The sequence below is a fragment of the Henckelia pumila genome, chromosome 2 (genome assembly GCF_033568475.1).
Source record: "Henckelia pumila isolate YLH828 chromosome 2, ASM3356847v2, whole genome shotgun sequence".
Classification (NCBI taxonomy): Eukaryota; Viridiplantae; Streptophyta; class Magnoliopsida; order Lamiales; family Gesneriaceae; genus Henckelia; species Henckelia pumila.
Window position 1 is genome coordinate 97,224,407 of NC_133121.1, and position 13,166 is coordinate 97,237,572.

The following is a 13,166-nucleotide window of genomic DNA, read 5'->3' on the forward strand; positions in this document are numbered from 1 at the left end:
AACACGCGCGGCCGGCCGGCTTGGCTTGGATAAAATTTATTTAAAATAATATTTTATTATTTTATGGAGTAGGCCCGAGCGCACCTTCTGCAGAATGAACAGTCACGACTGTTTCTGGCATTTTTCTGTCATGGGTTGCATCCTTACGCCTTCAAACGTGTTGTTTCGTGTATAAGACTATATATATGGTGGTTATAACACAGAAAACATATATAGAAACATCTGATAACATACATTTTTTATTTCTGATTTCTCAAAATCTCTCCCTCACTTTCTCAAAGAAAAGTTAAAGCATATTTTTGTTCGTTGAAGTTCGTGATATTTGCTGTGCTGCTATATCACGATCGAAAGTCTTTGTATCTTAGAGACGATTGCCGCTAACGTTTAGCACTTGGAACGGGCAATTTCGTCTTGCGGATAGAGAGTTTCTCTCGCCTCGACTGTGTTGATCATTTTTGTTGCTGTTGATTGCTTCCGACATTGAAGTTTTCAGAATTCAGAATACAACTTACTAACAATCGCAAGACTAAATTCTTTGTATTTTCCGGATTCTGAAGATGTCTATCGTTTCATTCACTCCGCTCGCTTCCGCCCCCGCTCATGGAGAAAAGCCGCCAAAGTTTTCTGGTGCCGACTTCAAACGTTGGCAGCAGAAGATGCTGTTCTATCTGACCACCCTTAATCTGTCTAGATTTCTCAAGGAGGATCCCCCCGTCGTCGTTGAAGGCGATTCTAACACACAAAGAAGGACAACAATAGATGCATGGAACCACAACGATTTTCTCTGCAGGAATTATATTCTGAATGGCCTCGACGACACTCTCTATAGTGTCTACTCCTCTGTGAAGACGGCCAAGGAATTATGGGATTCTTTGGAAAAGAAGTACAAAACTGAAGATGCCGGCATAAAGAAGTTTGTAGTTGGCAAATTTCTGGACTTCAAGATGGTAGACTCAAAAACTGTAATGAGTCAAGTGCAAGAGATACAAATCATCTTGCATGACTTATTGGCCGAAGGAATGGAAATCAATGAACCATTCCAAGTCGCGTCTATCGTTGAGAAATTGCCTCCACTGTGGAAAGACTTCAAAAACTACCTTAAGCACAAACGTAAGGAGTTGAAACTTGAAGATCTTATTGTGAGGCTTTGCATCGAGGAGGACAACAGAAATACCGAGGCCAAGTCACATAAAAAGCTGATGGAAACCGAGGCCAAAGAAAATCTGGCGGAGTCTAGTACGAGTCAAAAGAGGAAGCGCCCCCACGATGAAAAGCAAAAGGGGAAAGCAAAGAAATTTTAAGGAAGTTGCTACAACTGTGGCAAACCGAATCATATGGCAAGGGACTGCCGACTTCCAAAGAAAAATAACAAAAATCAGAAACCAAGGCAAGTGAACATGGTTCAAGAAAGGTATGTACCTTTTAGCACTTTCTGATATTGATCTTAGTGCTGTTATATGTGAGACCAACATGGTGGATGATCCAAGAGGATGGTGGATCGATACCGGCTCTACGAGTCACTTGTATGCCGAGAAAGACATGTATTCCACCTATGCCACCTTTGGAGATCGAAAGTTGTTAATGGGAAACTCCGCAATGTCTGAAGTTGTGGGAGTGAGAAATGTGGTGTTGAAGATGACCTCTGGTAAAGAGGTGACGCTCAAAAATGTGCTGCATGTGCCAGACATTCGGAAGAACTTAGTTTCTGGTTCACTCTTGAGCAAGGCTGGATTTAGAATGGTATTTGAATCTGATAAATTTGTGTTAACTAAATCTGGTGTATTTGTTGGGAAAGGGTACCAAGATAGTGGTCTTTTTAAGTTAAATGTAATGAATGTTTCCCGCCTTGAGGCGAAGAATAAAGTTATTGGTTCTGCTTACTTGACTGAAAGTAATGATATATGGCATGAACGATTAGGACATGTTAACTTCAACATGTTGCAAAGACTTGCAAATTTAAATGTAATACCTATATTTAAAAGAAATCCACAAAACAAGTGTGAGATATGTGTTGAAGCGAAAATGGTTAAAGATCCATTTCATAATGTCACGAGAAGTACTACGCCACTTGAATTAATACATACTGATGTATGTGATTTAAAAATGGTACAAACACGAGGTGGAAATAAGTACTTTATAACATTCATTGATGATTGCACCAGATTTTGTTATGTATATTTATTGAAAAGCAAAGATGAAGCGATCGACGCTTTCAAGAAATATAAAACTGAGATTGAAAATCAACGAAGTTCGAAAATTAAAATGATTCGAAGTGATCGAGGTGGAGAGTATGTGGCTCCTTTTGAAGAATTTTGCTCAACTTTGGGCATCATTCATCAAACGACGGCCCCTTACTCACCTCAATCCAATGGCGTTGCAGAACGCAAAAAATCGAACATTAAAGGAAATGATGAACGCATTGCTAATAAATTTTGGCTTACCTCAAAATATGTGGGGTGAAGCGATTCTCTCAGCAACACACATTCTAAACCGGATTCCAATCAAAGGAAAAGACAAAACACCATATGAACAGTGAAAAGGTCGTAAACCTTCTTACCAATACCTCAAAGTGTGGGGGTGTTTGGCAAAAGTAGAAGTACCTAAGCCAAAACAAATAAAAATTGGGTCTAAAACGGTTGACTACATATTTATTGGTTATGCATACAATAGTATTGCATACCGATTCTTAGTGCATAAGTCAACGAATCCTGATATACATGAAGGCACAATTATGGAGTCAAGGAATGCTGTATTCTTTGAAAATATCTTTCCATGTAAAGACAAGAAAGAAATAAGTTCGAACAAGCGAACTCATGAAAACACAATTGAAACTTCACAAAACAACGTGGAACCACGACGCAGCAAGCGTGCAAGAGTTGAAAAATCGTTTGGTCCTGATTTTCTAACATACATATTAGATAATGAACCAAAAACTCTTAAAGAGGCTTTATCAAATCCTGAGGCTCCTTTTTGGAAGGAAGCCATACAAAATGAAATAGATTCCATAATGCATAATCATACATGGGAGTTGGTTGATCTCCCTCCGGGATGTAAACCTTTAGGATCCAAGTGGATTCTTAAAAGGAAATACAAAGAAGATGGATCTATAGATAAATATAAAGCTCGACTCGTGGTTCAAGGTTTTAGACAAAAAGAGGGATATGATTTCTTCGATACCTACTCTCCGGTTTCTAGAATAACATCCATTCGTGTTCTCATAGCTATTGCAGCATTGCATGATCTTGAGATTCATCAAATGGATGTTAAAACTGCGTTTTTGAACAGAGAATTGGATGAAGAAATATATATAAAACAACCAGAAGGGTTTGTTGTACCCGAAAAAGAACAAAAGGTGTGTAAACTTGTCAAGTCATTGTATGGACTTAAACAAGCACCTAAACAGTGGCATCAAAAGTTTGACACTGCAATGTTGTCAAATGGTTTCACAATAAATGAATATGATAAATGTGTCTACATTAAAGGTACTACAAATGCATATGTAATTGTTTGTCTTTATGTAGATGACATGTTAATCATGGGTAGCAACCATGAATTGATTGCGAAAACCAAGAAAATGTTGAGACAACATTTTGATATGAAGGATTTGGGATTGTGTGATATAATTCTAGGGATTAAAGCTTCTAGACTTCCTGTTGGAATTATGTTATCCCAAACTCATTATGTAGAAAAGGTTCTTGAACGTTTAATGCCACAAATCATCCTACGGCTAGAACACCTATGGAATTGGGTACACATTTAGCCAAAAATAGAGGAGAACCTGTTTCACAAGTGGAATATGCAAGGGTGATAGGAAGTTTGATGTATTTAACTAATTGTACACGTCTTGATCTTGCATATACCGTAAATAAGCTAAGTCGATTCACAAGTAATCCAAGTAAGGATCATTGGAAAGCACTAATGAGAGTGCTTGGATATTTGAAATACACTTTGAGTTATGGACTCGTGTATACAAAATATCCTGCGGTCCTAGAAGGATATTGTGATGCAAATTGGATTTCTGACACAAAAGACTCCAAGTCTACGAGTGGATATGTGTTCACTATCGGTGGAGGAGCGGTGTCATGGAGATCCTCTAAACAAACTTGTATAGCTCGGTCGACTATGGAGTCCGAGTTTATTGCTCTAGATAAAGCTGGAGAAGAAGCCGAGTGGCTTCGAAACTTTCTCGAAGATATTCCATGTTGGAATAAACCAGTGTCTTCCATTACGATTCATTGTGACAGTGAGCCAGCAATAGGAAGAGCACAAAGTAGTATGTACAATGGTAAATCTCGACATATTCGTCGGAGACATAATACCATAAGACAATTGATCTCGAATGGGGTTATTTCGGTTTACTATGTGAAGTCAAAGGAAAACCTTGCGGATCCGCTTACAAAAAGTATAAATAGAGATCAAATGTACAAACTACTTGGAGGAACGGTAACCCAACCTTGAGAATTGGAGATCCCAAAACCTTGGTTCAATGGGACAACTAATTTATAAATATCAGTTTGAGTACTTGAAAAAATTACTTACTCATTCCTGGAACATCCAAGTTGACATAACCTGCAAAATGTGGTGAGGTTAAGTTTTTTTTTTAATGATTCCTATACTTATAAGGTGGAGTAATGCAGGATACTCGCGGCTGGCCGGCTCGGCTCGGTGTGGGGTGGTATGGTGTGGTGTGGTGTGGTCTTCTGATCCGATTATTCTTTTTGAATAAAATTTATTTAAAATAATATTTTATTATTTTATGGAGTAGGCCCGAGCGGTAAAATATTACCGCGCGGGCGCAGCACCGCACATGCAAGACAGTGAGTTCAAAGCGAAGTGCGCCCGCGCGGTTAAAAATTACCGCGCGAGCGCGGTACCAAAATGGCGAGGCAGTGTGTTGGCTTAAAGTTGGGCGCTCGCGCGGTAGAAAATTACCGCCCGAGCGCACCTTCTACAGAATGAACAGTCACGACTGTTTCTGGCATTTTTCTATCATGGGTTGCATGCTTACGCCTTCAAACGTGTTGTTTCGTGTATAAGACTATATATATGGTGGTTATAACACATAAAACATATATAGAAACATCTGATAACATACATTTCAGATTTCTGATTTCTCAAAATCTCTCCCTCACTTTCTCAAAGAAAAGTTAAAGAATATTTTCGTTCGTTGAAGTTCATGATATTTGATGTGCTGCTATATCACGATCGAAAGTCGTTGTATCTTAGAGACGATTGCCGCTAACGTTTAGCACTTGGAACGGACAATTTCGTCTTGCGGATAGAGAGTTTCTCTCGCCTCGACTGTGTTGATCATTTTTGTTGCTGTTGATTGCTTCCGACATTGAAGTTTTCAGAATTCAGAATACAATTTACTAACAACAAATAATTTATTCGCGAAGAATAGAGATAATGTAAACAGAACAAATAATTTATTCGTGAAGGATAGATATTGTAACATCCAGTATTTTTAATACGTAAATTCGCATGCATAATTAGGGATTTTATTTATTTAGAATTTTAGATTATGGGTTAAATAATTATGTGAAATTATGTGTGCATGTTTTAAGTTATTTTTAAGCATTTAACCCATAATTAGTGATTTTTCATGATTTATGGAAATTAATTGTTTTGATCGCGTAGACGGGACCGTGGACGGACGAGATACCAAAATATTTAGCCAAAAATATTTTATGAGTTTTATGAGCCTTAAAATAATATTTTAAGGTATTTTGTCAAGAAAAATTTAGTATTTAGTTATATATTTATTTAAGGGTTTATTTTTAGCCAAATAAGTCATTTTAATGACTTTTATTAAATTTTAAAAATCCCTTAAATTTATATTTCGGGATTTGGGTTGTGTTATCAGAATTATTAAGTTATTATGGAGTTTTAAATATTTAATTAGGTATGATTTTATTTTTAAATTAGTTAATATCCTATTTTAATTCTATTTATCAAATTTAAAACAAACCTACCCTATCTTTCAACCCTAATCAGCCGACTCCCACCTTCTTCCAAACCCTCTTCATGCCTCCATCTCAGAAAAATAGTCCTCCATAGCCGATCAACTCGTTCTTTGAAGATTTATCGAGTTTTTGGTCCGTTCGTCGTCCCGGAGCCCTTATACGCATCAACCTACTTCAAACAATTATAAAGGCATGTTTGATTCCTTTTCTTCTACACTATATAAGCTATTAAATCTCTTTTTATCAGAATCACCACGATTTTTACGTTAGAAAATCTGAAAATTTGAAGCATGCATGTTTAGTCATGTTTTTATTCATGTTTTTGATTGTTTGCTTGGACATAGCCATGTTTTTCAGCCATGGGAGGGACCAGACTGCTGCTGGTCGTGTAAGGGTGTGAGTGAGGGTCCTAGGAGTCATTTGGCTCAGTGGGATCGAACCAGGAAGGGCTAGGAACGAAGCCATCTCAGCTGGTTATCTTGGGGTGCACAGTTTAGGGTTGTTGGAAGAGGGGCTCGGTCCTGCTGTATGGGGCATGGCTGGGACCGAGCCATGGTAGGTTAGGACCGGCAGGACCTTGGGAAGGTTCTGCCGGCGGCGCTCCGGCCGGTCATGGCCGGAGCAAGGCGACAGCAGCCCTGAAAGGGCTGCTGCTCGCGCAACCAAAGGGAGTAGGGAGGGGGTACGGGTTTTGGGCTGGGGCTGGGTGCTGGGTTGGGTCTTGGGGTCAGGGTCGGGTCAGTAGAGTTTAGGGTCGGGTCAAGTGAGTTCGGGTCCGGGTTAGGTGGGCCGGGCTCGAGTATTTAATTTTTAATTAATTAAGAGGTTAAGTGGTTTTGGGCTTTTATTAATTAGTTAAAAAATTATTTGGGCCTCCAAATAATTTGATTTGAGCTTTAAATAATTTATTTAAGTTAGCCCAATGATTTTATGGGCTTGGGAGCCCATGAGAATTTTTGGGCCAGTCTAGAATTTTATTGGGCTTAATTAAGTTAATGGGCTTAAATATTTTTATTTAGGCCCAATTAAGTTTAATTAAGTTATTTGGGCTAAGATATGATTATTGGGCTTTTATTTAAGTTTAATGGGCTTAGAGTGAGTGACCAGCAGTCTGGACCAACCCATGAAAAATAAATAAGTCCGGGATATATATTTAATTATATTATGCATAAAGTCTATTTTAAGTATAAGTATATTATATTATGAAAAATTAATTAAATATATATTACGAACATATTTTCAGTGCATGCAATTATGAAATAATTTTATGGCATGATTTAATGTTTAAGGTTGAGCTAGAAAATAATTTTATGTTGGAAGTTGAAGTAGTGTGACAATTTAAGGGGGACCAGTCCCCACATGTTAAGGGCAGTTTACTGTCAATTTAAGGGTAGTTTACTACCAGTAAGAGGTGATTCGTCACCGCCGCGTACGTTGGTTCTAAGAGACTGATCAGTCGAACTTTTAAGTTTAAGGTTACACTACGGATATGACCATGCGATGTTAGAAAATGTTATGCTCAACAATGTTTATGTATGTAATATATGATTATATATAAGATCAAGTTTAAGCAAGATTTTCAGTCATGATTCATGATTTTTAAGCATGCTCATTCATGTATATGTTATGTATTAGTATTCCAGTGATTTAAATTATTTTAAACCCTTGTTATGTTAGCATGTTGGGTCTCTAGGCTCACTACACTTATATGGTGCAGGTGAGTACGTAGAGGAAGATGTAGTTCCTACCGGTGGTGAGGACGTATGAGCGGACATGCAGTGATCCCCCGTGACCGCCGGCTGAGTCTTTATGGATATTTTTAAGAATTTTTAAAAACTCTGTTTCTTTTATGTTTGTCAGTGGTGAATTTTAGTACTATTTTTATTAAATAATTTTTATTGCATGCAAACTTTTAAGTGGATTGTTTGACAGTATTCTATTTAAGTTTGACTCAGTTATTTAAGTAAGAATGTTGCATTTTATTTATGTTATTTTTAAATCTATTTATTTTGTGCATATATATATGGGCATGTATGTACATCTATTTTACTTAGTATTATTTTTAAAAAAAAATTTCCGCATTTATTAGTAGTAGATGTTTCAATTGGTATCAGAGCCGCGTTCTTGGAGGGGTCATCACTGCTGTGCGAGCTCAGAAATCCACGCTACCGGTCTGTAAGTTTTAATTGCTTTTAGTATGATTTAGTAGTAGCATGTTTAAGACTTAAGCATTTATGTTAGCAGAAAATTTTTAAGTACTTAGTTATGCATGACGATTTACGTAAAGAAATATGTGGTGGTGCAGAATGCCTCCGAGACCAGTTAACAGACGCGGGGGACCTCCACCTCCGCAGAATCCGCTTTCGGCATTGGAGCAGGCCAATGCAAACATGATGGCTGGGATTACTGCTCTGTTGGAGCAGCAGGTGGCATGTCCGAGACTTTCCCATGATGAGGACGTGGCTAAGAGGTTCCAGAAGAAGGGACCGAATTAAGGAGTTCTCAGGTGCCACAGATCCACTCGTTGCTGAGGGGTGGATCCGTTCTTTGGAGAGCATCTTTGCTTACATGGGGTTGACTGATGCGGACAAGGTGAGATGCGCAGTGTACATGCTGAAGGGTGATGCAGACTTATGGTGGGAGAGTGCATCACAGGGAGTGAATCTGACTACTATGCTATGGGCAGACTTCCGGAGGATGTTTTTCTCCAAGTATTTCACTGAAAACGTGCGCAGTAGGATGATTCGAGATTTCATGAGTCTTCGGCAGGGAGACAACACAGTTGGGGAGTACATCCGTCAGTTCGAGAGGGGCTGTCACTTGGTGCCATTGATTGCTGACAGTGCACCTGAGAAGATGAGACAGTTTATCGAGGGACTCAGGGCAGAGATCAAGCATGACGTTCGTATGGCGGACGTCCTTATTTATGAGACGGCAGTCAGTAGAGCCTTGCGTTCGGAGGATGGTAGGAGAGAGATCCACAGGGAGCAGCAGGGTAAGAGGAAGTTTCAGTCTGGATATCAGCGACCATCTTCGCAGCCTCCTGCGAAGAAGCAGTATACTGGGCCGTCTAAGGGCCCGAACCAGCAGAAGCCACAGCAGCAGAGACAGCAGCCTAGGGGCGGGGCCCCTAATGCCGAAGGATATCCTACTTGCCCGAAGTGCCAGAAGATGCATCCAGGACCATGTCTTCTAGGAGCGGGCGTCTGTTTTCATTGTAAGGAGCCAGGACACCAGATGGCCAATTGCCCGAGGAAGAAGAACACTACAGGAAGAGTGTTTGTGATGCAGGCTGAGGAGGCAGACCTAGATACCTCCTTGATCACCGGTATATCTTACCCCTAGTATTTTATAATTTCTTCTTTTAGTTAAGAATTTTGATTTTTCTTTGTGGAATAATTTGTTATTTGGGATTTTTTATATCTGCATGTTAGAATAGAAATCATGTTTTACTTGTGATTAGAATTAAGGGTTATTAGTGACTCATCTTTGGGGGAAAAGTTTAGTAGTGGTATGAAGTTGTTGGGATTCTTCTGCGTGCAGAAAGAATTCTAGTTGGAGGCAACTCCACGTTTGCGTTGCTAGATTCAGGGGCTACGCATTCGTTTATCTTCCTAGAGTTTATCAGACGGATAGGCATCACACCTGAGATTGCCGACAGTGGTTATGATGTCACTATGCCGTCAGGACAGATTATTTCTACCTCTAGTGTCATTCGAGAGCTGGAGTTGGAGCTGCAGGGGCACTCCATTCGCGCAGATGTAGTGGTTTTGCCGTTGAGCGGTTTTGATTTGATATTGGGTATGGACTGGTTGACAGTCAATGGAGCTTCGATTGATTTTCGTCGGAGGACAGTGTCAGTGAAACCACCGGAAGGCGACCCGTTTACTTTTCATGCATCTCAGAGCAGTGATATTACTCAGGTGATATCTCTTATTCAGGCAAGGAAGCTGTTGAAACGGGGTTGCCGAGGTTTCCTAGCGAGTATTGTCACGGCCTCAGAACCAGCCAGTAGATCATTATCAGAGATAGAGGTAGTTCGTGACTTTTCGGACGTCTTTCCGGAGGATGTTGCAGGGATTCCACCAGTGAGAGAGGTGGAGTTCAGTATCGACTTATTGCCAGACACTGTGCCTATCTCAAAGGCACCGTACAGACTCGCTCCTACCGAGATGAAAGAGTTGAAGGAGCAGATTCAGGAGTTATTAGAGAAAGGCTTTGTTCGTCCTAGATTTTCTCCATGGGGAGCTCCAGTGTTATTTGTGAAGAAGAAAGATGGCAGTATGAGACTGTGCATCGATTATCGAGAGCTCAACAGAGTCACCGTGAAGAATAAGTACCCACTGCCGAGGATAGAGGACTTATTTGATCAGTTGCAGGGAACTTCAGTGTTCTCCAAGATCGATCTGCGATCTGGTTATCATCAGCTGCGAGTTAGAGATGCAGACGTGTCCAAGACTGCTTTCCGAACACGTTATGGGCATTACGAGTTCTTAGTGATGCCATTTGGGATGATCAATGCTCCAGCGGTTTTCATGGATTTCATGAACCGGGTATTTCAGCCGTATCTTGATCAGTTCATCATAGTCTTCATTGATGATATCTTGATCTACTCTAGGAGCGTTGAGGAGCATAGACAACATCTACAGACAGCCTTGCAGACTTTGAGGGAGCATCGTTTGTTTGCCAAGTTCAGCAAGTACGAGTTTTGGCTTGAGAAGGTGGCATTTTTTGGCCACATTATTTCTAGAGATGAGATTGCAGTGGATCAGTCGAAGGTTGAGGCAGTGCAGAAATGGGGTATTCCGAGGAATGCTTCGGAGATTCGCAGTTTCTTGGGTTTGGCAGGATACTATAGGAAGTATATCAAGGGTTTTTCCTCTATTGCAGTACCCTTGACTTCCTTAACCAAGAAGAATGCGAAGTTTATTTGGAGTCCAAACTGTCAGAAGAGCTTCGATCAGCTAAAGGAAGCACTCACTACCGCACCGGTGTTGGCGATGGCAGTACCACACGAGGAGTTAGTGGTGTACACCGACGCGTCTAAGCTAGGTTTAGGCGCAGTACTTATGCAGTGTGGTAAGGTTATTGCTTATGCGTCGAGGCAGTTGAAGATTCACGAGCAGAACTACCCGACACATGATTTGGAGTTAGTGAAGGATTACGACTGCGACATTAGCTACCATCCAGGTAAGGCTAATGTAGTGGCCGATGCTTTGAGTCGGAAGTCGACAGTGGTATCGTGTTTAACAGTGCAGTTACCACTGCAGAGCGAGATTCAGAAGTTTGGTTTGGAGATTTACTCAAGTGGTCATGCACCGAGCTTGTCAGTGTTGACGGTGCAGCCAGTTCTACGATATCGGATCAGAGATGGACAGCCTACAGATGAGGAGTTACAGCGGTTGGTGCAGAGGGATGAGGCTAAGGGCAATCTTCTTTTTACTGTCAGTGATGGCATTATTCAGTACAGTGGTCGATTGTGTGTCCCGAAGTTAAGGACTGAGATCCTGACAGAGGCTCACACATCTCCGTATTCCATTCATCCAGGAAGTACGAAGATGTATAAGGATTTGCAGACTTTGTATTGGTGGCCCGGCATGAAGAGTGATATCGCACGATTCGTATCAGAGTGCTTGACTTGTCAGCAGGTCAAGGCAGAGCATCAGCGTCCAGCAGGATTGCTTAATCCTCTACCCATTCCGGTATGGAAGTGGGAGAACATCACGATGGATTTCGTAGTTGGCCTTCCGAGGAGTAACAGAGGGAGCACAACTATTTGGGTGATCGTGGATAGACTCACCAAGTCAGCTCATTTCTTGCCGGTGAGGACTACTTACTCGTTGACATAGTATGCAGAGCTTTACATCAAGGAGATTGTTAGACTGCATGGCATACCAGTGTCGATAGTATCAGACAGAGATCCGAGATTTACGTCTGCGTTTTGGAAGAGTTTGCACACAGCATTGGGGACTAGACTTCTGTTCAGCACAACTTTTCATCCCCAGACAGATGGTCAGTTAGAGAGGGTGATACAGATTCTTGAGGACTTACTGAGAGCCTGTGTCATCGATTTTCAGGGCTCGTGGGAGACTAGACTGTCATTAGTGAAGTTTACCTATAACAACAGTTTTCAGTCGTCTATAGGTATGGCTCCTTATGCAGCATTGTATGGGAGGAGATGCAGATCTCCTATGCATTGGGATGAGGTCGGCGAGAGGATCTTACTTGGTCCTGAGATCGTACAGCAGACAGCTGACATTGTGACTCAGACTCAGGATCGTATGAGGACTGCTCAGAGTCGTCGGAAGAGTTATGCAGATACTCGACGACGAGATTTGGAGTTCGCAGTAGGTGATCACGTGTTTCTGAGAGTGTCACCTATGAAAGGGGTGATGAGATTTGGACGCAGAGGCAAGTTGAATCCGAGATATATTGGGCCATTTGAGATCGTGGATAGAGTTGACACTTTGGCATACCGATTAGCACTACCGCCAGGGCTTGCAGCAGTGCACAATGTCTTCCATGTATCCATGCTTCGGAGATATGTCTCTAACCCGTCGCATGTGTTGAATTACGAGCCCTTGCAGTTGCCACCTGATCTATTTTATGAGGAGAGGCCAGTACGGATCTTGGCTAGGGAGGAGCGAAGACTTAGGACGCGTGTCATACCAATGGTCAGAGTTCAGTGGCTGAATCACTCAGAGGAGGAAGCTACTTGGGAGACCGAGGCAGACATGAGGACTCGCTACCCGGAGTTGTTCGGGTAAGTACTTTAATTTCGAGGACGAAATTCAAATTAAGGGGGGGAGAATTGTAACATCCAGTATTTTTAATACGTAAATTCGCATGCATAATTAGGGATTTTATTTATTTAGAATTTTAGATTATGGGTTAAATAATTATGTGAAATTATGTGTGCATGTTTTAAGTTATTTTTAAGCATTTAACCCATAATTAGTGATTTTTCATGATTTATGAAAATTAATTGTTTTGATCGCGTAGACGGGACCGTGGACGGACGAGATACCAAAATATTTATCCAAAAATATTTTATGAGTTTTATGAGGCTTAAAATAATATTTTAAGATATTTTGTCAAGAAAAATTTAGTATTTAGTTATATATTTATTTAAGGGTTTATTTTTAGCCAAAATAAGTCATTTTAATGACTTTTATTAAATTTTAAAAATCCCTTAAATTT

The 13,166-nt window shown here is 40.6% G+C and overlaps 1 protein-coding gene across 1 annotated transcript; it reads left to right on the top strand.

Moving 5' to 3' along the window:
* The first annotated feature begins 557 nt into the window (after positions 1-557).
* On the top strand, positions 558-1,301 carry LOC140877980 (uncharacterized). The gene has a single exon (XM_073281583.1). It carries the CDS (start codon positions 558-560, stop codon positions 1,299-1,301), a length of 744 nt encoding a protein of 247 aa, XP_073137684.1.
* Positions 1,302-13,166: the final 11,865 nt, after the last annotated feature.

What these genes read in the sequence shown, in the direction of transcription:
- LOC140877980 (XM_073281583.1), top strand. Translation starts at nt 558, where the DNA reads ATGTCTATCGTTTCATTCACTCCGCTCGCTTCCGCCCCCGCTCATGGA.